Genomic DNA, 24,039 nt, shown 5'->3' with positions numbered 1-24,039 from the left:
CCGCCGGCGCGGCCATCTTGCCGTACGGATGCCCCCCATGCGCCGTGTCGCCGCAGGGCGCTGCCGGCCCGGGGCGCCCCCGCCCACCCTAGACGCCGCGAGCCGCGGGCTGCGCCCCGCCAGGTGCCGGGTATCCAGGGCGCGCCGAGGACCGGGCCTGGCGGCCGGGCGGCGGGCGGCCGGGCGCCGCCATCTTGCCGTACGGCGGGAGCCGCGGGGCTGGCTCCCACGTCCCGCAGCCGTGTCGCCGCGCGCCCTCCCCTCGGGGCGGTCCCGCCCGGGGCTCGGCGCGGCGAGACGAGGGCCGGAGCCTGGCGGCGGCGCGGCGGCCCGAGGCCCGAGATGGTGATCTGCTGCGCGGCCGCGAACTGCTCCAACCGGCAGGGCAAGGGGGAAAAGCGCGCCGTCTCCTTCCACAGGTAACCGGGCCCCGCCCGCCGCCGCCGGCCCGCCGCCCGCGCGGCCCGCGGGCCACGCCCCCGCCCGGCCCGGCTCGGCCCGGCCCGGCCCGGCCCGGCCCGGCCGCGCGGGGAGACTGAGGCCGAGCGGCCCTGTCGGACGCGGGGTCGCTCAGGGCGCGGGCCCCGGGCCGGTCCCGCGAGTGAGTCAGCGCGGCGCTGTGTGACCTTGGCCCGGCCGGCGTCTCTGGGCCGGGCGCCTCGGGCCACCGCGGCCGGCGGCTTCCATCCGCGGCCACCGGACCCCCGCGACCCTCGGCCGCCGGTGCGCGCCCCATGCCCACTCGGAGGCCGCCCGGCGCCCACGCCGCGGCCTCGGCAGCCTCTCCACCACCCCGTGGCCACCCTGCGCCCCATGGGTTCAGGTTGGCGCCGTCAGCCTCCAGAAACGGTGTGTTCTGGAAACACGCTTCCTTCGGTCGGTTGTCGTCTTGCGTTTGCTGTGACTTTTCTGCTTTTTTCGTCACGGGGGAGCCCGTCTCGATCTCTGCGATCAGGGATGTGGCCGAGCAAATGCGCCTCGTGGATTAACATGCGCTCCAGACGCTGTGTCCTAGAAGGGGCCTCGCGGTCGGCCTCGGGGAAGGTAGCCCTGCCGCGCGGAGGTGAGTCCCGGGAGGTCCCTGACAGCATCCAGCGTGGGGCCGGCCCAGCCCGCTCCTCGCCAGGGCTTAGCTGCGAGTCGTGGAGGGCTCTGTTCCGTGGGCGCCCACTGAAACCGGCCCAAGGCAGGGCAGGGGCTGGCCTTCTCTCTGGCCTGGCCTGCTTCGTGAAGGCTCTGGAATTCAGCTTCTACAGCGAGTCCTTTTCTACGACCTCCACGCTGGAGGTACCAGAACAGTGAGCAGAAGGAACTTCACCTTAGAAATCTCCTCCCGGATACTTCTCTGTTTTCCTTTTGATGTTGCAGGATGGTGTTCAAGTTTTGCAAACCTGGAGGACATTTGTTCTGTAGTCTTACTGAAAGTTCATGGTGGTTTGCGCTAAGTCTTAGGTCGTTGCAACCTATCAGGATAGTAACAGCAGGTCGTTTCAGCGGTCAGCCAGCATGCTTACTTGAGTTTCCTTCAGAGCCCTTAGTTTTGTGACTGTATTTGAAATCGGAGGCAAAGCATTGCAGAGGAGGCTGCTCTTGGCATTCATAATGGCCGAGGACGTGGGAACTGGGGGGTGGGGGGAGCTTCGGGTAATGGGCTCCCAAAGCAGTGAGGAAATTTAGAGGGTCATGCTGCTTGGAGCTTCATGAGGAGTTGGTGTCCCCATGGCCCTGGTCCCCAGCAGCGTCAGGTGGGTTAGGTGACCTCAGGTGCAGCAGAACAGCCCTCTGGGATGGCCGCTCTACTCCCACCCTCGTATGTGTAGTTTCACCAGAGTTTTCTAAGTAGACGTCTTGCCTGAATGAGAAAAAAATGATCATTAAGTGTCTTTTTCAGTGTTTGCCAGGGACTGGTTGCTTTTCAAAGGGAGCCGCAGAGCCGCGGCTGTTGAGTCTCACCTGCTCTGAGCTGGTCTTGCATCCTCAGCCCCTCGAGCCACAGCTGGGGCACGGGGGCGGGGGTGTGTGTGTCTGGGACGCTCTCCTGGCCTCTTGCTCCCACCTCTGCTGTCTGACGCTTGGCCTGACTTCTAAATGGGGAGGGGCAACCATCTTCCTTTGGGCACCCCAAGTTCTGCATCCCAGGCACACCAGGAGGGTTGGCCAGCTATGAGCTTCTAGGAACTATTTCCAGGGTTTTCTGCAGCCTTTCCGGCTGTCCATCTGGTGCTGTCTCTCCAAGGATTCTGTATCCCTGCAGGGCATTTACCATAGCCTGGGAGGAGGTATCCACCTTCACTCTTTATCCACCCTATGGACTGTAAGCTTCTTAAGGGCAGGCAGTGCCGTCTTTCATTTTTCTGTTTCAGTAATAAGTTGCAAGTAGAAGGTATTCCTTAGATCTTTGTTAAGTTTTTAAATGGATAAAGTCGACACAGGTTGGGGTGTTTGCAAATACACTTGTTCTGCTTTTATAGTTGATAGTAGTAGGGGGAGGCATTTAATTATTTTTTTCTAATTTGTCATTTGTCCTGCAGATTCCCCCTGAAGGACTCAAAACGTCTGATCCAGTGGTTGAAGGCTGTTCAGAGGGATAACTGGACGCCCACTAAGTATTCTTTCCTCTGTAGTGAACATTTCACCAAAGACAGCTTCTCCAAGAGACTGGAGGACCAGCACCGCCTGCTCAAGCCCACGGCCGTGCCGTCCATCTTCCACCTGGCTGAGAAGAAAAGGGGGGCCGGAGGCCATGGCCGCCCCCGGAGAAAGGACACCAGGAAGGCCTCAGGGGGTCTGAGGGCACATGCAAGTGACATTGCCGACGGGAAGGCAGCTGCAGGGTCGTCGTCGTCGTCCTCGAGTGAAGGCCTGATGGCCAAGCCCGAGTCCCGCAAGCTGAAGCGGGGCGTGTCACAGGGCAGACCCTCAGCCAGGGCTACCCGGGAGGCCACTGGTCTGCAGCGGGCCCGACAGCCTCCGGAAGGACACGGAGATGATGGTCCGGCCTCCGCCACCGCGTCCGGCGGCCAGGGAGAAGCCAACGCTTGTGCTGTGGATGCTGGCGACGAGAACGCCACCTCCCCGGACGGGGGCCTGGTGGACAGGAGCGGCATTTCCGTGGATGACTTTACCCCCCCGGGGTCGGGGGCCTGCAAGTTCATTGGCTCGCTTCATTCCTACAGTTTCTCCTCCAAGCACGCCCGCGAGAGGCCGGCCGTCCCCCGGGAGCCCGTGGACCGCAAGAGGCCGAAGAGAGACGCCGAGCCCGGCTGCAGCGGGAGCAGCCCGGGGCCCGATAAGGGGCCGGCGCAGAGCCCGCCACGCGCGCCCCCCACAGCGAGCTCATCGCTCACGGCCACGCCGCAGAAGCCCGCGCAGGGCCCCTCGGCGCCTCCGACCGACGTGACCCCGAAGCCAGCGGCCGAGGCCGTGCAGAGCGAGCACAGTGACGCCAGCCCCATGTCCATCAACGAGGTCATCCTGTCGGCGTCAGGAGCCTGCAAGCTTATCGACTCGCTGCACTCCTACTGCTTCTCCTCCCGCCAGAGCAAGAGCCAGGTGTGCTGCCTGCAGGAGCAGGTGGAGAAGAAGAACGGCGAGCTGAGGGCCCTGCGCCAGAGGGTCAGCCGCTCGGACAGCCAGGTGCGCGAGCTGCGGGAGAAGCTGGACCGGCTGCGGCGGCTGAGCCTCCCCCACCTGAGCAGCCTGCTGGCCCCCGGCCGCGGTCAGTACCCGGGCCTGGCGCCCGCGCGGCTGGGGTTCGCGAGCGCGGGGCCTGCGCCGTGCGGCGCCTCCCGAGAAGGGGAGCCAGGCTGGCGAGCTCGCCTCACCGGCTGGGTTCCGGGGTGCCTGGGAGGTGGCTGTAGCCGAGAGCTTTAGCCGGTGAGGAGGAGGGGTGGGAGACCCAGAACCACGGTGGTGGGGCCCGGATGGCTGGTCCTCCACCCCACCGGGGTCCCTTCCTGCCGCAGACCTCACGCAGACAGTAGTTGCTGATGAGTTAGGGTCGAAACGTAAGCTTAGACAGACGCGGTGAGCCGTTAGAAAGGTGGTAGGAGACTCTCAACATCATGAGGGGGTTCTTTCCAGTTGGGTTGTGGTGACTGTCCTGGCGTTCAGCATTTTGAGCGTTAATAATAACTTTTTAAAAGTTTTTAACACCTATTCAAGCAGAGTATGTTCTCTCGTAAGAACACTGCAGAGATACATCGGCTAAGAAGTGGTGAAAATTCCCCTTTCCCACTCACCTCCCCACTTTCATTCCTGGTTGCCATTAAAATTTAGTGTGTAGGGCTTCCCTGGTGGCGCGGTGGTTGGGAGTCCGCCTGCCGATGCAGGGGATGAGGGTTTGTGCCCCGGTCCGGGAGGATCCCACATGCCACAGAGTGGCTGGGCCCGTGAGCCACGGCCGCTGAGCCTGCGCGTCCGGAGCCTGTGCTCCGCAGCGGGAGAGGCCACAACAGTGAGAGGCCCGCGTACTGCAGGAAAAAAAAAAAAAAAATTAGTGTGTATTCTTAGACTTTTTTTAATGTTTTATGAAAAATATATTTATTTGGCTGCATCGGGTCTTAGTTGCGGCACATGGGATCTTTGGTTGTGGCATGTGGGCTTCTTAGTTGCAGCATGCCAACTTTTATTTCTTACAGAATCAGTTTTGAGGTTAGTATCTTTTGCCTGTTATGTGTATAAAGGTGGAAACCATTTTCCTACCACATTGTGCATTTAGTCTGAATCAGCGTTTGTTTTCCAGGTTGTAATTACCACTGCAGGTGAGAAAAGGCTCCAGTGTGTGACAGGCTGTTCAGGGCCTACTAGACCCCCAGGTCAACAACCATCAGCACAACCAAAAACAAAAGCAAAACCCAAAGCCATCCTGATGTACCGGTCAGAGTTACACACTACATTCTCCTGTTATTTTTAAGTGGTGTTTGGAGTTTCTCGTACCTGTTGTTACTTCTTGGTGCCTTTTTCTGCTCCTCTTGGTCAGACGCCCCAAAGTTTGTCACTATTGCAGGTCTTTCCAAACAGCCTGCATTGATTAGGTCTCCGTTGTTGTTTCTGCTTCCTTCTTCCTGACTTCTTTTTGCTTTCTTGGGTTTTATAGCTGTCCTGGCTCCTGGAGGGAAGTGCATAACGTCTTTGGGGACAGTTTATGTTTCCCAGTACCTGAAGTTGAGGCTGGATCCCTCCTTCTGTCCCTTTGGCTCCCCGCCACAGACCCGCCTCCTGTCGCTCTCCTTGCCCTTAGTTTCTAAAGAGTTTGTAATTTCAGTCTTGATTCCCTCTTTAACTTGAGTTGTTTAGGAGGGTGTTGTGGTTTTCAAGTGGATGGATTGGGGGAAGGGAGTTAATTTTTTGTGTTATTGTTAAGGTTCAGTGACTTAAAGATCCTTGCTTTATAGAATCTTCTGAGGTTTCATTGTGGCTCAGAATGCTCTTTGTTTGTGACTGTTTCCTTACAGCTTGAGAAGAAGGTGTCCTGTCCATCGACTGGTTACATTGTTCTGTCTGGCTGAGGCTGGATCTAGCTTATTTTACTGGTCAACTGATCTGTTTCCTAACTTATTGTATCCACTGATCTGTTGATTTTTTTAAAAATTTATTTATTTTTGGCTGCGTTGGGTCTTAGTTGCAGCACGTGGGATCTTTCGTTGCAGTGCGAGGGGTTCTCTCTAGTTGTGGGGTGTGGGCTCCAGAGGGCCTGGGCTCAGTAGTTGCAGCACACGGGCTTAGTTGCCCATCAGCATGTGGGATCTTAGTTCCCTGACCAGGGATTGAACCCACGTCCCCTGCATTGTAAGGCGGATTCTTAACCACTGGACCACCAGGGAAGTCCCTGATCTGTTGATTTTTAAGAGGTGAGGTAGGTCTGTCACTGTGATTCCTGAGGTGCTATTGCTTCTTGAATGTCTGTTCAGTTTAACTGTGTTTACAGACCATGTTATTAGATACGTGAGTATGCCTCCATGTTACCAAACAGAAAAGCCTATTTTGTCCCATTTAAAGTTTTACTTCTTTGTCTACTTATTTTCAACCTTTTTATATCCCTTTATTTTGTAGCTATATTTTAGCTCAATCTGAGAGCCTTATATAAAGTAATTTAATCCGTTTACAACTGGGATTATAGATAAATTGAAACTTGAGCCTGACTCTTTATTTTATTTTTTAATTTGTTAGGCTTTCTCGTTGTTTCTTTTTCTATTCTGATGGGTGTCTGTCAGCCTTCATCCTGTCTTCCTGTAAATGCTTGAGTTGAGGGGCTCCTGTGCCCCTTCCCAGCCCCGTCCCTCTCCCCATCCCTCCCCGCTGCGGGTCGTCTCTGATCTGAGCTCCAAATCCTCATCTCCCCAGTAGATGCACGTACACGTGGTATTGGTTACTTTATTCACCATGATTTATTGTTACCAATTTTTCCCTCTTTTGGATAAATAGTTAATGATTTGGGGGGAACTCATATGACAGAGAAACTTTGAGAGGAATCGAGTTTGAGATGCCTCATAGGTACTGATGCCAGAGAGCCAGCACCCAGCCTCTTGAGGTTGCATGTGTGTGCCTGCAGAGGGGGGAGAAAAGGGTATTGTAGAAAGGGGGGTGCTTTGCTGGGCTGCCGCAGCTCTGATCAGAATGGAGAAAGGATGGCTGACTCGGCCACATGGGGTCACTGGTGACCACAGTCTCCTTGGAGTGGTGGGAATGGAGCTGGGTGTAGAGCCAGTGAAGGGAGGGGCCGGTGAGGGTGGCTGGGGACCAGGCACTTTAAGAGGTCGAGCTGTGGGGACAGTGGGCAGTAGCCAGAAGGGAACACGGCTCCACGGGAAAGTTGTGTGTGTCAGATGCGGACGAGGGAGCAGGTGTCTGCTGGGGCCCAGATGGACAGGGAGAGCCGTGAGGACAGACAGGAGTGCACTGGGCCCTGAGGAGGGGGTGGGGGTGGGTGCTGCCCCTCTGCTCCTGGGCTCCCTGGGGTGGAGGGAGAGGCTGCAGGGGGAGCTGGGCCAGGGGCAGTGGGAGGGGTGGGAGGGAGAGAGGCCACGCAGGGCCCCGCTCGGAGCCACAGTCCCCGCCTGCGGCTCTCCTTGGCGTCTGCTCCCTCTACCGTTCCCAGTGTGCTTACGACTTCATTGATCGGTGAAGGAACCTTCTGATGATTTTATAGGGTGTGTTGAAGGGACTGTACATGTGTTTATTCAGTCCGTGACCTTCAGCCAGGCCCGTTTTTTTGGACAGAATCCCTGAAGCAGAGAAGCCCGGCCAGTGGACCTGCAGGTTCCGGGCTCTGGGAAGTTTGCCCTCCAGAAAGCTGGTGCTGAGTGGCATTCCCACAGGATGGGGTGCTCTGTCCCTGAGCCCGTGCTGAGTCCAGGCGTCATGCCGCACCAGGCCGCGTTGCTGGCCTTTCTGTGAACCAGTGAGGATGAACATCTTTCCGCGTTCATCCCCTCTCTGTCCTTCCCTGACCGTGCCATTCCCACCTTGCCCACTGACCTGTGAATGTCCCTGATGTGACAAGGATGTCCACTATCAAGTGTGATTCAGCCGTGCCCTCAATTTTAATTTAATACTTGCTTCAAAATATCTGTTTTCTTCCCGCTCTTTTATTCATTATACAGACAGTACAGACAGTTCTTGAGCTAATCTGGAGTTTTAAAAGCTTTTTATTGTGGAAATCTTGAACATGTACAAATTAAACAGAGAAGTATAATAACCCCCTTGTACCTACCCTCTAGCTTCAACATTTATCAGTATTCTGATACTCTTGTTTCATCTATATTTTTACCTACTCCCTACCTTCCATTGATTATTTTCTGATTAATAGTTTTTTTTAGGAAAGTTTGAGATTTACAGAAAAATTCAGCAGATAGTACAGGAAATTCCCCCACTGTTTCCCCTGCTACTAACATCTTGCATTTCCACTTGTGTTAGTGTGGTTCATTCATTACAAGTTATGAACCCACATAGATACGTTGTTATTAACTAAGTCCACAGTTTACATTTAGGTTCCTGTCTTATACTTGGATTTTTTTTCCACTGACAAACTATTGTTAACAAAACAGAGTATCTTTCAAAGATACAAATCTCAAGAGGATTTTATTTAAGACCAACTCAGTAGAATGAAGTAAAAGATTGGGTGGGTAGAAATTTTGTGATTTCAAACCATTGAGGATGAATCATTGCTGGGCAAGAAAAACATGGTTGGGGAAGGGACAAAAAGAGGAATCTTTCAAACAAGCACAAACACAGGAGCACCGGCCTTGCCCCACTGAAGGCCTGGGGAGGAAGGCGACCACTGCACGCGTCTGAGTCCCGGCCAGGGTCTGTGCGCCCCTGGAAACACTCGGGCAGGTCAGCCCACAGGACGCCTTATACTTGGGTTTTGACAGGTACATAAGCACATGTATCCTCATTACAATATCATAGAGTAGTTTCACTGCCCTAAAAACCTCTCTGTCCACTGTTCGTGCCTTTCCTCCCAATCCTTGGCAGCCACTGATCTTTAGACTGTTTCTGTAGTTTTGCCTTTTCTAGGATGTCGCCTGATTGGGATGTATGGATGCTGTGAACTAGAGCATGCAGCCTTTTCAGGTTGGCTTCTTTCACTTAGTATATATTTAGGGTTCCTCTGTCGTTTTATGGCTTGATAGTTCATTTCTTTTTTGTTGTTCCTTTTCTTATATTGAGTTAAAATACAAATAACAAAAAATTTATCTTCTTAACAGTTTGTCAGTGTACAGTTCAGTGGCATTAAATACATTCACATTGTTGAGCAGCTATCACCACCATCCATGCCCATAACTCATGTAAATCTGAAACTCTATACCAATTAAACAATAACTCTCCCTCTCCCCACGCCTAGCCATTGGCAGCCACCATTCTACTTTCTGTCTCCGTGATTTTGACGCATGTAAGTGAAATCATATAGTATTTGTCCGTCTGTGATTAGCTGTTTCAGTTAGCCTAGTGCCCACAACGTACATCCATGTTGTAGCATACTGCAGAATTTTCTTCCATTGTATGGATGGACCACAATTTGTCTATCCACTCATCCATCGACGGACATTGGGTTGCTTCCACCCACTGGCTGTTAGGAATCATGCTGCTATGAATGTGGGTGTACAAGTAACTTTTCAAGACCTGACTTTCTGTTCTTTCGGGTGTATACCCAGAAGTGGGATTGCCGGTTCATATGGTAGTACTGTGTTTAATTTTTTGAGGAACTTCCGTACTATTTTCCTGCTGACAGTGCACAAGAGTTCCAGTTTCTCGGCATCCTTACCAACACATGTTTTCTGTGTTTTTGATAACAGCCATCCTCACGGGTGTGGGGCAGTCTCGTCTCACTGTGGTTTTCGTTTGCATCTCCCTAAGGATCAGTCACACTGAGCATCTTTTCATGTGTATATTGGCCATTCGTATGTCTTCTTTGGAGAAATGTCTTTTCAAGTCCTTTGCCCATTTTTCAATCAGTTATTTGGGGGGTTTTTTGTTGTTTAGTTTTAGGAGTTCTGTATATAGTCTAGATATTGATGTCATATCAGAAATATGATTTGCAAATATTTTCTCCCATTCTGTAGGTTGCCTTTTTACCGTGTGGATATTGCCTTTTGATATACAAATTATAACAATTTTCTTAAAGTCCAGTTTGTCTATTTTTTCTTTTGTTACCTGTACCTTTGTTGTCATATCCCAGAAATCATTGTCAAGTCCAGTGTCATGAAGCTTTCATCCTATGTTTTCTTCTAAGAGTTTTATTACTTTAGGTCTTACGTTTAGGTCCTTCATCCATTTTGAGTTAGTTTTTACATATGGTGTTAGATAGCCATATACCTAACCAGTTAGAGCCCACCTTCGTTCTTTGGCACGTGGATGTCCAGCTTTCCCAGGACCGTTTGTTGAAAACACTGTCCTTTCTCCACTGAATGGTCTTAGCACTCTTGTCAAAAATCATTTGACCATACATGTGGGGGTTTATTTCTGGATTCTCTGTTCTGTTCCGCTGGTTTATATACGTCTTCATGCCAATATCACACTGTTTTGAATTACTATAGTAGGTTTTGAAATCAGGAAATGTGAGTTCTCCAGTTTTGTTCCTTTTCAGGATTGTTTTGGCTATTCTCAGTCCTTTGAGATTCCATATGAATTTTAGGATGGTTTTTTTTATTTCTGCAATAAACATTGGTATTTTGAGAGAGATAGCACGGAATTTTTAGATTGCTTCGGTTAATATTGACAGTTTAACAATATGAAGCCTTCCAGTCCATGAGTATGGGATGTGTGTCCATTAATTTATGTTTTCTTTAATTGCTTTCTGAAGTGTTTTGTAGTTTTCATTGTACAAGTCTTTCACCTCCGTGGTTAGGTTAATTTCAAAGTATTTTATTCTTTTTGATGCTATTATAAATGGGATTGTTTCTGTAATCTCCTTTTCAGATTGTTCATGTTTTGTGTATAGAAATGCAACTGATGTTTGTGTGTTGACTTTGGTATCTTGCTAATTTGATGAATTCATTTATTAGATCCAACAGCTTTTTTTTTTTTTTCCTTAAAGGATTACCAGATTACTTTAGCCGCCTCACCATGAATCACCATGGGTTTATTGATGTTTTGTTTTGTTTTTAATTGAAGTATAGCTGATTTACAATATTGTGTTAGTTTCAGGTGCAGAGCAAAGTGATTCAGTCTTTTGTTTTTTCAGATTATTTTCCATTATAGGTTGTAACAGGATATTGAATATAGTTCCCTGTGCTATACAATAAATCCTTGTTGCTTATTTATTTTATATGTAGTAGCATATATCTGTTAATCCCATAGTCCTAATTTATCCCTGCTCCCCTCCCTTTCCCCTTTGATAACCAGAAATTTGCTTTCTATGTCTGTGAGTCTGTTTCTTTTTTTTTTTTTTTTGGTACACGGGCCTCTCACTGTTGTGACCTCTCCCGTTGCGGAGCACAGGCTACGGACGCGCAGGCTCAGCGGCCATGGCTCACGGGCCCAGCTGCTCCGCGGCATGTGGGATCTTCCCAGACCGGGGCATGAACCCACGTCCCCCGCATCGGCAGGCAGACTCTCAACCACTGCGCCACCAGGGAAGCCCTGTTTCTATTTTGTATATAGATTCATTTCTATTATTTTTTAGATTCTACATGTAAGTAATATCACATAATATTTGTCTTTCTTTGTCTGACTTCACTTACTATGTTATTTTCTAGGTCCATCCATGTTGCTGCATATGGCAGTATTTCATTCTTTTTTATGGACAAGTAATATTCCATTGTGTACATATATACCACATTTCTTTTTAAACCGATTGACTGCTCATAGGTACTTGGGTTGTTTCCATGTCTTGGCTATTGTAAATAGGGCTGCTGTGAACATTGGGGTGCATGTATCCTTTTGAATTAGAGTTTTCATCTTTTCCAGATATATGCCAGGGAGTGGGATTGCTGGATCCTATGGTAGCTCTATTTTTAGTTTTTTAAGGAACCTCCATATTGTTTTCCATAGTGGCTACACCAATACGTATTCCCACCGACAGTGCAGGAGGGTTCCCTTTTCTCCCCACAGTCTCCAGCATTTATTATTCACAGACTTTGATGATGGCCATTCTGACCAGTGTGAGGTGATACCTCCTCGTGGTTTTGATTTGCATTTCTCTAATAATTAGCAGTGTTGAGCACCTTTTCATGTGCCTGTTGGCCATTTGTATGTCTTCTTTGGAGAAATGTCTTTTTAGGTATTCTGCCCATTTTTGGATTGGGCTGTTTGTTTTTTGATATTGAGTTATATGACCTATAATCTAATAGCTTTTTTGTGCAGTGTTTAGGATTTTCTACATATGAGGTCATGCCATCTCAGATAATCTTACTTCTTCCTTTCTAATTTGGATTCCTTTTATTTCTTTTTCTTGCCTAATTGCTCTGGCTAGAACTTCGAGTACTATGTTGAATAGGAGAGGTGAGGTGGGCAGCCTCGCCTTGTTCCTGATCTTCGAGGAAAAGCTTCAGTCTTTCATCATCGAGTATTATGTTTGCTATGGGCTTTTCATATATGGCTTGTATAGTGTTGAGATAGTTTTCTTCTATCTCTATTTTGTTGAGTGTTTTTGTCACGGAGGAGTGTTGAATTTTGTCAAATGCTTTTTCTGCATCAAGATGATCGTGTGTTCTTTTCCCTTCATTTTGTTGGTGTGGCATATTACACTGATCGATATTTGTATGTTGAACTATCCTTGCATTCCAGGAATAAATCCCACGTAGTCACGGTATGTAATTCTTTAATATGATGCTAACTTCAGTTTGCTAGTGTTTTGTTGAGGATTTTTGCATCAGTGTTCAGAAGGGATATTGGCCTGTAGTTTTCTTTCCTTGGAGTATCTTTGTCTGGCATTGGTATCAGGGTTATTCAGGCCTCAATACAATGAGTTAGAAATGTTTCCTCCTCTTCAATTTTTTTGGAAACGTCTGAGAAGGATTGTTGTTAGTTCTTCTTAAAATGTTCGGTAGAATTCACCAGTGAAGCCATCAGGTCCAGGGCTCATCTTTGTCAGGAGGTTTTTGATTACTGATTCAATCTCCTTACTAGTTGTAGGTGTATTCAGCTTTTCTATTTGTTTGTGATTTAGTCTTAGTAGGTTTTGTGTTTCTAGGAATTTGTCCATTTCGTCTAGGTTATCCAGTTTGTTGGCATGCAATTGTCCATAGTCCTTTCATAGTCCTTTTTATTTCTGTAGAATTAGTAGTAATATCCCTACTTTCATTTCTATTTTTAGTAATTTGAGTCTTCTCTCTTTTTTTCTTCATCCATCTAGCTAGAGGTTTGTTGAATTTGTTCATCTTTTCAAAGATGGTTCTCCTATTTTTTTTTCCTATTTTTAAATTAGGTTGTTTTATTATTGTTTTAAGAGTTCTTTGTGTATTTTGAATACAAGTCCTTTTTTGTTTTACTTCTTTATGTAATAAAGTTAAATATTTGAAAATGTATGAGATAGAAATGGTAGGAAAAAAAAACAAACATGGGTTAGGAACATGAATTTTTCTAAAACTAGGGTCCAAAGAAGGAGGCAGGGAAGGAGGCAGGAAGCTTTTAGGCAGGGTGGGGGGCATTGGAGGGGTTGGTAGGGGGTGGCTAATATAGCCTCCCAGTCTGTAGCTTGTCTTTTTATTCTCTTTTTATTTTATTCTCTTAACAGCATCTTGCAAAACAGAAATTTTTAAGTTTAATAAAGTCCTTATCAGTTTTTTTCTTACATCGATTGTGCTTTTGGTGTTGTATCTAAAAACTCATTGCCAAATAAGGTCACGTAGGTTTTCTCCTGTGTCTCTTTAAGAAGTTTTGCACTTTAACATTTTACATTGAGGCCTGTGATCCATCTTGAGTTAATTTTTGTAAAAGGTGTAAGGTCTGTGTCTAGATGCTTTTTTTCAGTCTAGTCATCCAGTTTCAGCACCGTTTGTTGAATAGACTGTTCCTTCTCCGTTGTATTGCCTTTGCTCCTCTGTAAAAAATCAGTTGCCTCTGTTTGTGGTGGTCTAGTTCTGAACTCTGTTTTGTTCCACTGATTGATGTATCTGTTCTTTCGCCAGTACCACATTTTATTGATGATTGTAGCTCTATAATAGGTCTTGAAATAGGGTACTGTGAGTTCTCCAACTTTGTTCTTTTCCATCAATATTGTGCTGGCTATTCAGGGTCTTCTGCCTCTCCATATGAACTTTAGAATCAGTTTGTCAGTATCCACAAAATGATTGATGAGATTTTGATTGGGATTGTGTTGAATCAGTAGATCAAGTTGGGCAGAATTGACCATCTTAACAATATTGAATCTTCCAATCTAGGAACATAGAATATCCATCCATTTATTTAGATCTTCTTTTATTTCTTTCATCAGTTTTGTAGTTTTCTTCATAAATCTTTACATATTCTGTTAGATTTGTACTTAAATATTTCCTTCTTTTTTTGGCACAATTATAAATGTTATTGTTTTTTTAATTTCAAATTGCAGTTGTTTATTGCTAGTATATAGGGAAACAATTGACTTTAGTACATTAGCATTATATCCTGCAACCTTGCTATAATTGCTGATTAACTCCAGTAGTTTTTTTGTGGATCCTTTAGGATTTTCTACATAGACGGTCATGTCATCTGAGAACAAAGACAGTTTTATTTTTCTGTTTCACTCTGTGTACCTTTTATTTCCTTTTCTTCTCTTGTAGCGTCAACTGGGACTTCCAGTTCATTGTATGAGTGGGGATGGGGCATCCTCGCCTTGTTTCTGATCTTCGTAGGGAAGCTTTGAGTTTCTCACCATGAGTATGGCATTAACTATAGCATTTTTTTGGTTTTGGGGGTTTTTTTGGCCACGCCATGCAGCTTGCATGATCTTAGTTCTCTGACCAGGGATTGAACCTGCACCCTCCCCTCAGCAGTGAAAGCACAGAGTCCTAACCACTGGACTGCCAGAGAATTCCCGTCTGTAGGGTTTTTTAAATAGATGTTCTTTATCAAGTTGAGGAAGTTCCCCTTGATTCCTAGTTTATTGAGAGTTTTATCATGAAAAGTGATTTTGTCACTTTTTCTGCATCCATTGATGTGATCATTTGAGTTTTCTTCTTTAGCCTGTTGATGTGACGGAGTGTATTAACTGATTTTAGAGTGCTGAACCAGCCTTGTATACTGGAATAAACCCACATGATCATGGTGTATAATTTTTTTTTTTTACGTTGTTAGATGCCATTTGCTCGTGTTAAGGAGTTTTGCATCTATGTTGATGAGAGGTATTTGTAGTTTTCCTTTCTTGTAATTGTCTCTGTCTGGTTTTGGTATTAGGGTGATGCTGGCCTCAATTGAATGACTTAGGAGGTATTCCCTCTCCTTCTGCCTTCCAGAAGAGATTGTAAAGAATAGGTAAAAGTTTTTCCTTAGGTGTTTGGTAGAATTCACCAATATTCTAGAAACCCATCTAGGCCTGGTACTTCAATGTTTTAGAAGGTTATTAATTATTGATTCAGTTTCTCTAATAGATACAGGCCTATTCAGATTTATCTATTTCTCCTGGTGTAAATTTTGCTAGTATGTGTCTCTCAAGGAATTGATCCATTTCACCTAAATTATCAAATTTGTAGGCATAAAGTGTTCATAATATGCCTTTTTAACCTTTTCATGTCCGTGGGATAGTAGTGATGTTCCTCTTTTATTTATAATGTTGGTAATTTTTGTCTTCTCTCCTTTTTTCCTTAGTTAACCAGGCTAGAGTTTTATCAGTTTTATTGATCTTTTTGAAAAACCAATCTTGGATTTTGTTGATTTTCTTTTTTTTCCTGTTTTCAATTTCATTAGTTTCTGCTCTGATTTTTTTTTCCCTTTTCTTCTGCTTGCTTTCAATTTAATTGCTTTTCTTTCTCTACTTTCCTAATGTGAAAATTTAGATTATTAATTTCAGATACTACTTTTCTAATATACATTTCCCTCTAAGTATTGCTTTTTCTGCATCCCACAAATTTTGATAAGTTGTATTTTCATTTCCATTTAGTTTAAGTGTTTTTATTTCTCTTGAGGCTTCCTTCTTGACCCACTTGGTTCTTAGAAGTGTCTTGTTTAATCTCTAAGTATTTTGGAATGTTTCAGGTATCTTGCTGTTACTGATTTAATTCCAGTGGTCTGAGAACGTATTTTGTATGATTTCTGTTCTGTTAAATGTGTTAAGATGTGTTTTGTGGCCCAGAACGTGGCCTGTCATGGTGAATGTTTCTTGTGAGCTTGAGCTTGAGCAAAATGTGTGTCCTGCTGTTGTTGATGGAACTAGTAGTTAGTCAGGGATCTTTAGAGAAATAGAACCAGTAGTGTGTGTCTGTGTGTGTGTGTGTGTGTGTGTGTGTGTGTGTGTGTGTGTCTGTGTGTGTGTACACACAGAAATTTATTACAGGAATTGGCTCTCACCATTATGTATGGCAAGCTCGAGAACTAGGAAAGCTGGTGGAGTAATTCAGTTCCTGTTCAAAGGCCTGGGAGGGGGTAGGGAAGTCCTGGTCTATCTGAAGGCCCCAGGACAGGCGATGGTGCCCCAGCTCAAACAGAGTGAGCAAGTTTGCCCCTCTTTTTATTCTGTTGAGGCACTCAAGGCCCACGCACATTGGGAGGGCCATCAGCTTTACTGAGTGCACCAATTCAGATGCTAATCTCTTCTGGAAACACCTTCACAGACACCCCCTGAAATGTTTTACCAGCTAGTTGGGCATCCTCTTAACCCAGTCAAGTTGACACCTAAAATTAGCCACCATAGTGGTCCATAGAGATCAGTTATATTCAGTTGATTGATGAGTTCATCTGTGTCCTTGCTGATTTTCTCCCGGCTGGATCTGTCCATTCCTTGTAGTATGTTGAAGTCTCCAGCTGTGATGGTGGGTTTGTGTATTTCTCCTTGCAGTTGTGTCAGGCTTTGTCTCACGTATTTTGATGCTCTGTTGTTAGGTACATAAGCATTGAGGATTATTAATCTTCTTGGAGACTTGGCCTCTTGGTTATTATATACTATTGCTGCTCTTCACCCCTGGTAATTTTTCTAGTCCTAATGTCTGCTTTCCAGCTATTCCAGCTGTCTTTTGATTCTTGTCAGCATGATATATCTTTCTACATCCCTTTACTTTTAATCTGTCTTTATATTTAAGGTGGGTCTCTTATAGACAACATATAGTGGGTCTTTTTTTTTTCAATCTGCTCTAATGGTCTCCATCTTTTGATGGGTGGTCTTAGGCCACTCAAATATAAACTGGTCATTGCTTCAGCTGGATTGATGTCTGTCATGTTTGTGACTGCTTTCCATTTGCTTCTTTTGTTTTCTTCCTCTCCTTTTCAACCTTCTCTGTTTTTAATTGAGCGTTTTATTGGATTTCATTTTCTCTCCTTTCTTAGCATATCAATTAACACTTCTTTTAAAAAAGTTTTTTAGTGGTTGTCCAGAAGTTTGCAATATACATTTTTTTTTCTTGCGGTACACAGGCCTCTCACTGCTGTGGCCTCTCCGGTTGCGGAGCACAGGCTCAGGACGCGCAGGTCCAGCGGCCACGGCCCACGGGCCCAGCCTCTCCACGGCATGCGGGATCCTCCCGGACTGGGGCACGAACCCGGGTCCCCCGCATCGGCAGGCGGACTCCCAACCACTGCGCCACCAGGGAAGCCCTGCAATATACATTTACAACTAATCTATGTCCACTTTCAAATAACACTACACTGCTTCATGGGTAGTGCAGGTGCCTGTAACAGACTGTCCCTTATGAAATTGCTGTCATTCATTTCACTTATACTTATGCTATAATCACCCTGTTACTACTAAAAATTTGAACAAACCTTTGTCTATTGTGTCAATTAAGAATAAGAAAAAGCATTTTATTTTTACCTTCATTTATTCCTTCTCCAATGCTCTTTTTATATAGATATGAGTTTTCTGACCTATATCATTTTCCTTGTCCCTGAAGAACTTTTAATATTTCATGCAGGGCATGTCTGCTGGCAGTGAATTCTCTCAGTTTTTGTTTGAAAAAGTCTTTATTTCCTCTTTACTTTTGAAGGATACTTTCACTGGATGTAGGACTCTACACTTTTCCTGCTTGCAGGTCTTCTAACGAGAAGTCCACTTTAATTCTTATTGTTTTAACTCTGTAGATGAGGTTTTTTCCCCTCTGGCCTCTTTCAAGGTTCTCTGTCTTTGGTTCTCTACAGTCTGAATATGATATGCCTAGATGTAGATTTTTTTGGTATTTATTTTGCTTGTTATTGTCTGAGCTTCCTGGATCTGTGGTTTGATGTCTGTCATTAATTTTTAAAAATCCTCAGCTCTTTTTACTTCACACATTTCTTTATCTCCTTTCTTTTTCTCTATTCCTATCATGCATATGTATCACTTTTTTATTGCACATTTCCCTGATATTCTGTTCTTGTTCTTTTTTCTTTTTGCATTTCAGTTGGGGAAGTTTCCATGGACATATCTTCAGACTCCCTGACTCTTTCCTCAGCCTTGTCCATCAGTGTTTTTGATTCTTTGTCTGCATTTCCTTTCTCCTCCGATGTTACTCATCTCTTCTTGCATGGTGTCTACTTTTTCCATTAGCATCCTTAGTATATTAATCTGATAATTACAGAATTTCTTGCATATCTGAGTCAGGCTCTGTCTCTTCAGACTGTGGGTTTTTTTTTTTTTCTTGCTTTTTAGCATGCCATGTAATTTTTTGGAAAGGTAGATATGGTGTATGTATCACAGTGGAAACTGACGTAGATGGGCTCTCGGCTTGAAGTGTCGGCCGTAACCTGACTAGCGATTGGGCCGCGTCTCATCTCTCCTGCAGCTGCAGCTGTACGTGCCAAGGCTTCAGATTCCTCCAAGTCCTTATTTTTTGTCTCCCCGGTTGTCTTTGGGTTTTTCTGAAGACTGTTTTCGTAGTAGAGTCCGTACCTTGGGGCATTTTCCCCTGTAATCCTGTTGTTATGCTGGAGCCCTGAGGAGTGGTGTGGGGGAAGGGAAGCATTTTATAATTTTAGGATTAAATTTCAGCCTTTTAGTGGCCTGTATTCCTGGGCTGTGACCTTCACAAGTGTTTCTTCCCCTTCTTTCCCCTCCCTGGGGTAAGACCAGAAGGCCAGAGGGGCCAAGTGGGGAAGAGCCCTTCCCCCAGGTGAGATCAAGCTCTGGTGAAGTCTTTTCACTGCAGAACAGGACTTTGTTTTGGAGAATGCTCTGGGCTTATTTCAACATGGTTCCCTTACCCTACCCCTGCCAGGGACCCAGGTGATTTTTTTCTTGGCTTTTTGTGATGAGAACTTGGTGGGTTTCTGGAAATGAACCCCATGAAAGTGCGGGGCCTGCGGGACTGTGGCCCCGCACATGCTTACTCTCTCGGTCTTGTGCACTCAGCCCGGCGTCTGGTCCAGGGTTCCTGCCAGCTTCTGCTCCAGGTGAGCACATTTCTGCAGGTTTGGGGGAAACATCTGTGGCCGCACTTCTCTGATGGGTCCAAGGACAGTCATTAATTTTCAGTTCTTTCAGTGTTTTTCTTGTAAAGACAGGAGTTATGACTTCTAAGCTCTACGTGTCAGAGTGGAAGAGGGCCCCTCCCCTGTTGAGTTTAATTTGCGGGAAAGCTGCCCGTTTTAGTAACTGCCACCTTAACAAATTCACTTATTAATTCGAATGGCTTCTCATTTGAGACTTTTGGATTAACTAGATAACCAACCATAACATTTATCCGCAAATAATAATTTGGCCTCTTTTTATGTCTTTTGTATTTTATAGAAAATATGCTCAATTTTCTGTCATTTCCTTTTCCCCCCTGTGTGCATGGGTGCCTTTCCATTTCCTGGGTGATGAGGTGAGGGCCTTGCCATCATTTTAAAAGAACAGCTTCCCCTGGGGTGCCCGTTCAGTGGGAACCAGCCGGACCATGTGTGCTGCGTGTATGCCCTCTCTGCCTGGGACAGCCAGCGCCGGCTGGGCCACCTGGGCTCTGCACCCTATGTGTGTGCAGTTGGCGTCATTTTCTCTGTGCCCTGGCAGGAACGCTGGCATCAACACAAAGCGATGTGGGCGTGGGTGGCACCAGGAAGACTTCCATCCCTAGGTCCCAGTGGACGGGTGTACTCATTTCCTGCCCTGGGGGTCCTGGGCCTGTCTGCTGACACATTTGCCAGGAGACACAGAAGGGGACGCGGCAGGAGTTTCCAGAGTGCGTGTTCCAGAAAGAGCCTTTGCTGCGTGCTTGGCCCATGTGCTTTCCCTGTTGAATAGGGCAGTCCCCTCTGGCCGTCAGTGGGAGCAGCAGAGGGTGTAGCCCCCCTCCTCACTCTGCTCCACGCGGTTCTTCCCTCTGGCCTGTCTGACTTTCATAAATTCACCTTGACCTCCAAAGCCCCTCTCAGCTCTAAGATTTGGTCATCTCTGGTCTGTCCTTGTCTTCCACTTTCTCCTGAGGAATCCCCTTTTATCGTGGAACTACAGTTCCCAGAATGCATCCTTCAGGTTTGGCAGTCACTTCCTGCCGAGCTGCTAACAGCCAGGTGCAAACATTTCCCGTGTATTGGCAGAAAACAACCTTGAAGAACCTTGACGGTGTCCGGAGGGTAGAAAACTTAGGGATGGGTAAGCCTGCTTTCACTGTCTTGAGCCAAAAAAAAATGAAAATTTAAATTTCTTGGAGAAAATTTAAATTTTTGTTTTTGCATTTTGGTTGAGATCTTAATAAAAGAAAAATGAAATCAGGAAAAGAAATGCATAGAAAAGCCTGTCTGGTTTATGTGAAGAGGTTGAAAGGGGCAAGTAGGCTAGATTTCCTATTTATTATACTTCTCATTTGTTTGACTTTTAAATTCATTTTATTTTTGTTTCTCTAACGAAGTATAACTTATATAGAGCTAAATACATAAATCTTAAGGATATAGCTGGATGGATTCTGGCATATGTATAGGCTCATGTCACTTGACATTTGGATTTTAGAAGAATCCTGTTGGTCTTTCTGCCCTGCAACACTTCAGTGCAAACAAGGAGCTGACAGTGGCTCCCCAGCGGTGGCAGCTCGGGGTGGGGGCAGGGCGGGGCAGCCAGCCTTCGGGGACCTGCCCACACCCAACTGTTGACTGCTGTCCTTGTCCACACTGAAATTCATTACGATTAAGAGCAAGTGACAGCAAGCCAGGAGGACTGGATCTGAAGTGTTTCTCGGAGCAAGGCCAGGTGTCAGACCTTCTGGGTTGTCACCATGCGCTCGGGCCGCACCAGGAGTCCCCTGACGTTTATTTAACAGCGTGCTCCTTCCTTTCCAAGCAAGCGCTCCGTTTCTACTCACAGTGTTTCTTCTGGCTTTTAAAAGAAGAGTCATCTTAGAATTTTCTAGTCTTTTTAAATATACAGCCTTATAAACGCACTGCTGCCCCTTCCACTTTCTTAGTGTGGTGACAGTGTTCATCACATGTGAGCTCCGTACTCAGTGACAGCCGACACCTGAGCGAGGGGTTCTGTTTCCTGAGGACTCAAGGAACCTCGGCTCGGGAAGGCTCCACGTGGCCTCGTGTGCACCATCCGGCCCTGTCAAGTCTGCTGATGAGCACATGTGGGGCTGAATCTCCTGGAGGCGGGGAGCGAGGCCCTCAGCTCTCACCCCACCCCGCCTGCTCTTCCCGAAACGCCCTGCCACCCTCTGTCCAGGGGCCTGTGCCCGGCTGAGTGCCTCTTTGGTGCTTCTGACCTGTGCTGGTGGCAGTGTCCACCTTGGCTCGTGTGGCCCACACCGCCGCCCTGATAGTGCCAACCCCCCAGGACACCGGCCGCACCTGGACTTCTCCCCCGGCCTCCCCCACCTTCTGTCCTCATTCACTCCCTAACCTACGTCGCATCTTAAGCCTCGCTTCCCATTTTCTGGTTTTGGCGACTCTCCTCCAAGTGTCTGACTTCCACCCTCAGTCCCCGTGGCCACCTCCCTGGTCCCCATGCCTGGGACTGGTCAGCCCCACCTTTCGCCTCACCTGGCTGTAGTTTGCACACCCAGCTCCTCCCCTGCCTCAGCCTGGTGGGTGGTAGCCTTCGCTCAGACCTGGCCCGGGGCTGCTACCCCGGAGCGAGGAGGGCAGGCGGGACCAGTTTAGGTGGGCCGCCGGCCAGCCCTGCCATCTTGTCCCACGACCCTGCAGGTGTAAACCGCGTGGTCCAGGCCCGCCTCAGGCCCACCAGTCCAAATCTCCCGGGACCAGCTGGGCTCTGCATATATGTCAGCCAGCCGCCCCCATGCCCCGTCCTACCCATTTGAGAGCAGCTGGGCTCCTGTCCCTTCAGAGGACCCTCCGTGGAGCCCTTTTCCACCTGTGCTCCTCCTGTCTCGTCTCCGGGTCCCTGAGGCAGTTCCTTCCTCTTGCTGGAGTTTCTTATAAAAACATCCTCTCTTGCCTCCTAGCAGTCGAGGGTGCAGTGGAGACCCCCCAGGTCCATCTTTAATCCATCTTTGCTCTGCCTCCCCCCACCTTCCAGGTGCCAGTGTTGCGGTGAGTCCCTGGGCCCCTGGGGGCTGAGGGCCGTGGAGCATCCCTACAGGTAGACTTCGCAGGCTCTGCAGCCCCGTTCTCCCGCTGGACCGGCTGTGCTCTCCTGCTCATGGACCGCTACGACCGCGTCCTTACAGGCCTCTCCCAGCAGGTCCTGTGGCTGTTCCTCCTGCACTGTTCAGGCTGCTGGTTTCGCGTTGACATCAGGGCAGTGGGCCTGTCCGTACGTAGGCAGCGTCCCTGTGTCCAGAACAGCTCCCTGTGCATCTCAGACAGTGCAAAAACCTACTTCCTCACTTAGAAACCCAGCTGAGGGCAGCTGCAATGTCCCTTGACACTCTGGAAGCCATTGGTTCAGGTTGCAGGGGGGTCGCTGGTGTCACCAGCCTCTCACTCAGGCTGGAAGAGAGAAGGGACGAGAGGCCGCGAGGGGGGCACGCACAGGCCCTGACCCTGGGGCCAGGGGAGCGCCGGGCCCTCCACAAGCCCTGTGTCGTGAGGACAAGGCTGTGACAGCTCATGGACTGGGACCACTGGGGATGAGGGGCTGGGACTCCCCACAGCCTGGTCTTGTTTTAATTTGAACATGTTTAGAAATCAGGATATTTTACCCCCAAAGTCAACATTTCTGGTTTCTCTTAAAATACCAGAATACCTGCAACGGAGAGCCCGTCGTTGTGGGGCAGCAGTCCCCCTGCAGGGACCCGAGACCCAGGAGGCGAGGCCACCCCGTGCTGCTGTCGCACAGCCGGCAGGCCAGGGAAAGGCGGGCGTCTCTGCTTTCTTTTTTTCTTTTTCTTTTTTTTTTTTTTTTGCGATACACGGGCCTCTCACTGCTGTGGCCTCTCCTGTCGTGGAGAACAGGCTCCGGACGTGCAGGCTCAGCGGCCACGGCTCATGGGCCCAGCCGCTCCGCGGCATGTGGGATCTTCCCAGACCGGGGCACGAACCCATGTCCCCTGCATCGGCAGGCGGACTCTCAACCACTGCGCCACCAGGGAAGCCCTCCGCTTTCTTTTGATGCTTGTTTGTTTCGCGGAAGTTTCAGCTCCTAATGTTTCTACTCAGGTAGCATTTACATGAGTAAGACAGCTTAGGTGTTCCCTGGATGAGGTTTGATGGGTGCAGACCCCTCAGCCAGCACCCTCAGGCTCTTTTGTGTCTTCTTCTGACTCCCCTCCTGTAGATCTGCGGGCCTGATCTAAACGTTCTTACAAGTGGAGTCATGGAATGTGTACGTTTTTGTGTCTGGCATCTCTTTTCGTGGCATGTTTTTAAGGAATATCTGTACTATTTTAATTTCTAGTCTCGCATTGTGATCAGACAGTATGGTGGGAACTCTTATTAGTTTTTGAAACTTACGGGTTTTCTCTGACCCCTTATAAGGTAAGTCTTCATGAGTTTTTCAGAGGAACTTGAAGGAGTATTCTTTAGTTTTAAGCTACAAAGTTCGGTGTATGTCAGAACCACCTCACTATATTGTAGAAGCTTCTATTTCGTTATTTGAGTATTATTCACTTGAACATAGACATGAATGGAGATTTCCTGTAGTTTCTTTCTATCAACATCTGAGCGTCTTCAGTAATTTCTGCTTTATAAACATTGCTGCCATGTTTGGTGCATGCGTATTCACAGATAATCTCCACGGTGACCTGCGCCCTTAGCGTTCTGAGAAGCTGCTCCTTGTCTGCTTGAACGCGTCTTGGCTTGAGCTTCACTTCACCTGATTTTAGAGTCATGACGCCTGACTTCCTGCTGCTTGCCTTTGCCCCACCTTCTGATGCTTTTCCACATTATTTTAGGTGCATCTCTTGTTTACAGCAAGTGTTGAGGATCTTGCTTTGTGATTCATCCTGAAGAGCTTTTTCTTTTAACATGTGACTTCAGGTGTGTTTGGTGTTAGTTCTGTCTTAGTGCTTTATAGTGTGCCTGCTGGGTTTTGTTTTTAAAGTAAATCTTTCCCACATGGCCTGTTCTTGGTTGGGCAGCCTTGGGGCCACGGACCCTCCATGAGGGACCAGCAGACCTGCC

General features: G+C 47.6%; 1 protein-coding gene across 2 annotated transcripts in view; it reads left to right on the top strand.

The window, feature by feature from the left end:
* Positions 1-342: 342 nt before the first annotated feature.
* THAP4 (THAP domain containing 4) overlaps positions 343-24,039 on the top strand; it is a 40,936-nt gene continuing 17,239 nt past the window's right edge. Inside the window, exons 1-2 of one of the 2 annotated variants that reach the window (XM_065880682.1) lie at positions 343-419; positions 2,532-3,718. In XM_065880682.1, the coding sequence (XP_065736754.1) occupies positions 343-419; positions 2,532-3,718 (1,264 nt within the window). Of the gene's footprint in view, positions 420-2,531; positions 3,719-20,009; positions 20,117-24,039 lie in introns of those variants that run through there. The other variant, XM_065880683.1, reaches the window with a different exon arrangement.

This window comes from Phocoena phocoena, chromosome 7 (assembly GCF_963924675.1).
Source record: "Phocoena phocoena chromosome 7, mPhoPho1.1, whole genome shotgun sequence".
Classification (NCBI taxonomy): Eukaryota; Metazoa; Chordata; class Mammalia; order Artiodactyla; family Phocoenidae; genus Phocoena; species Phocoena phocoena.
This window is presented reverse-complemented; position numbering and strand designations above follow the sequence as displayed.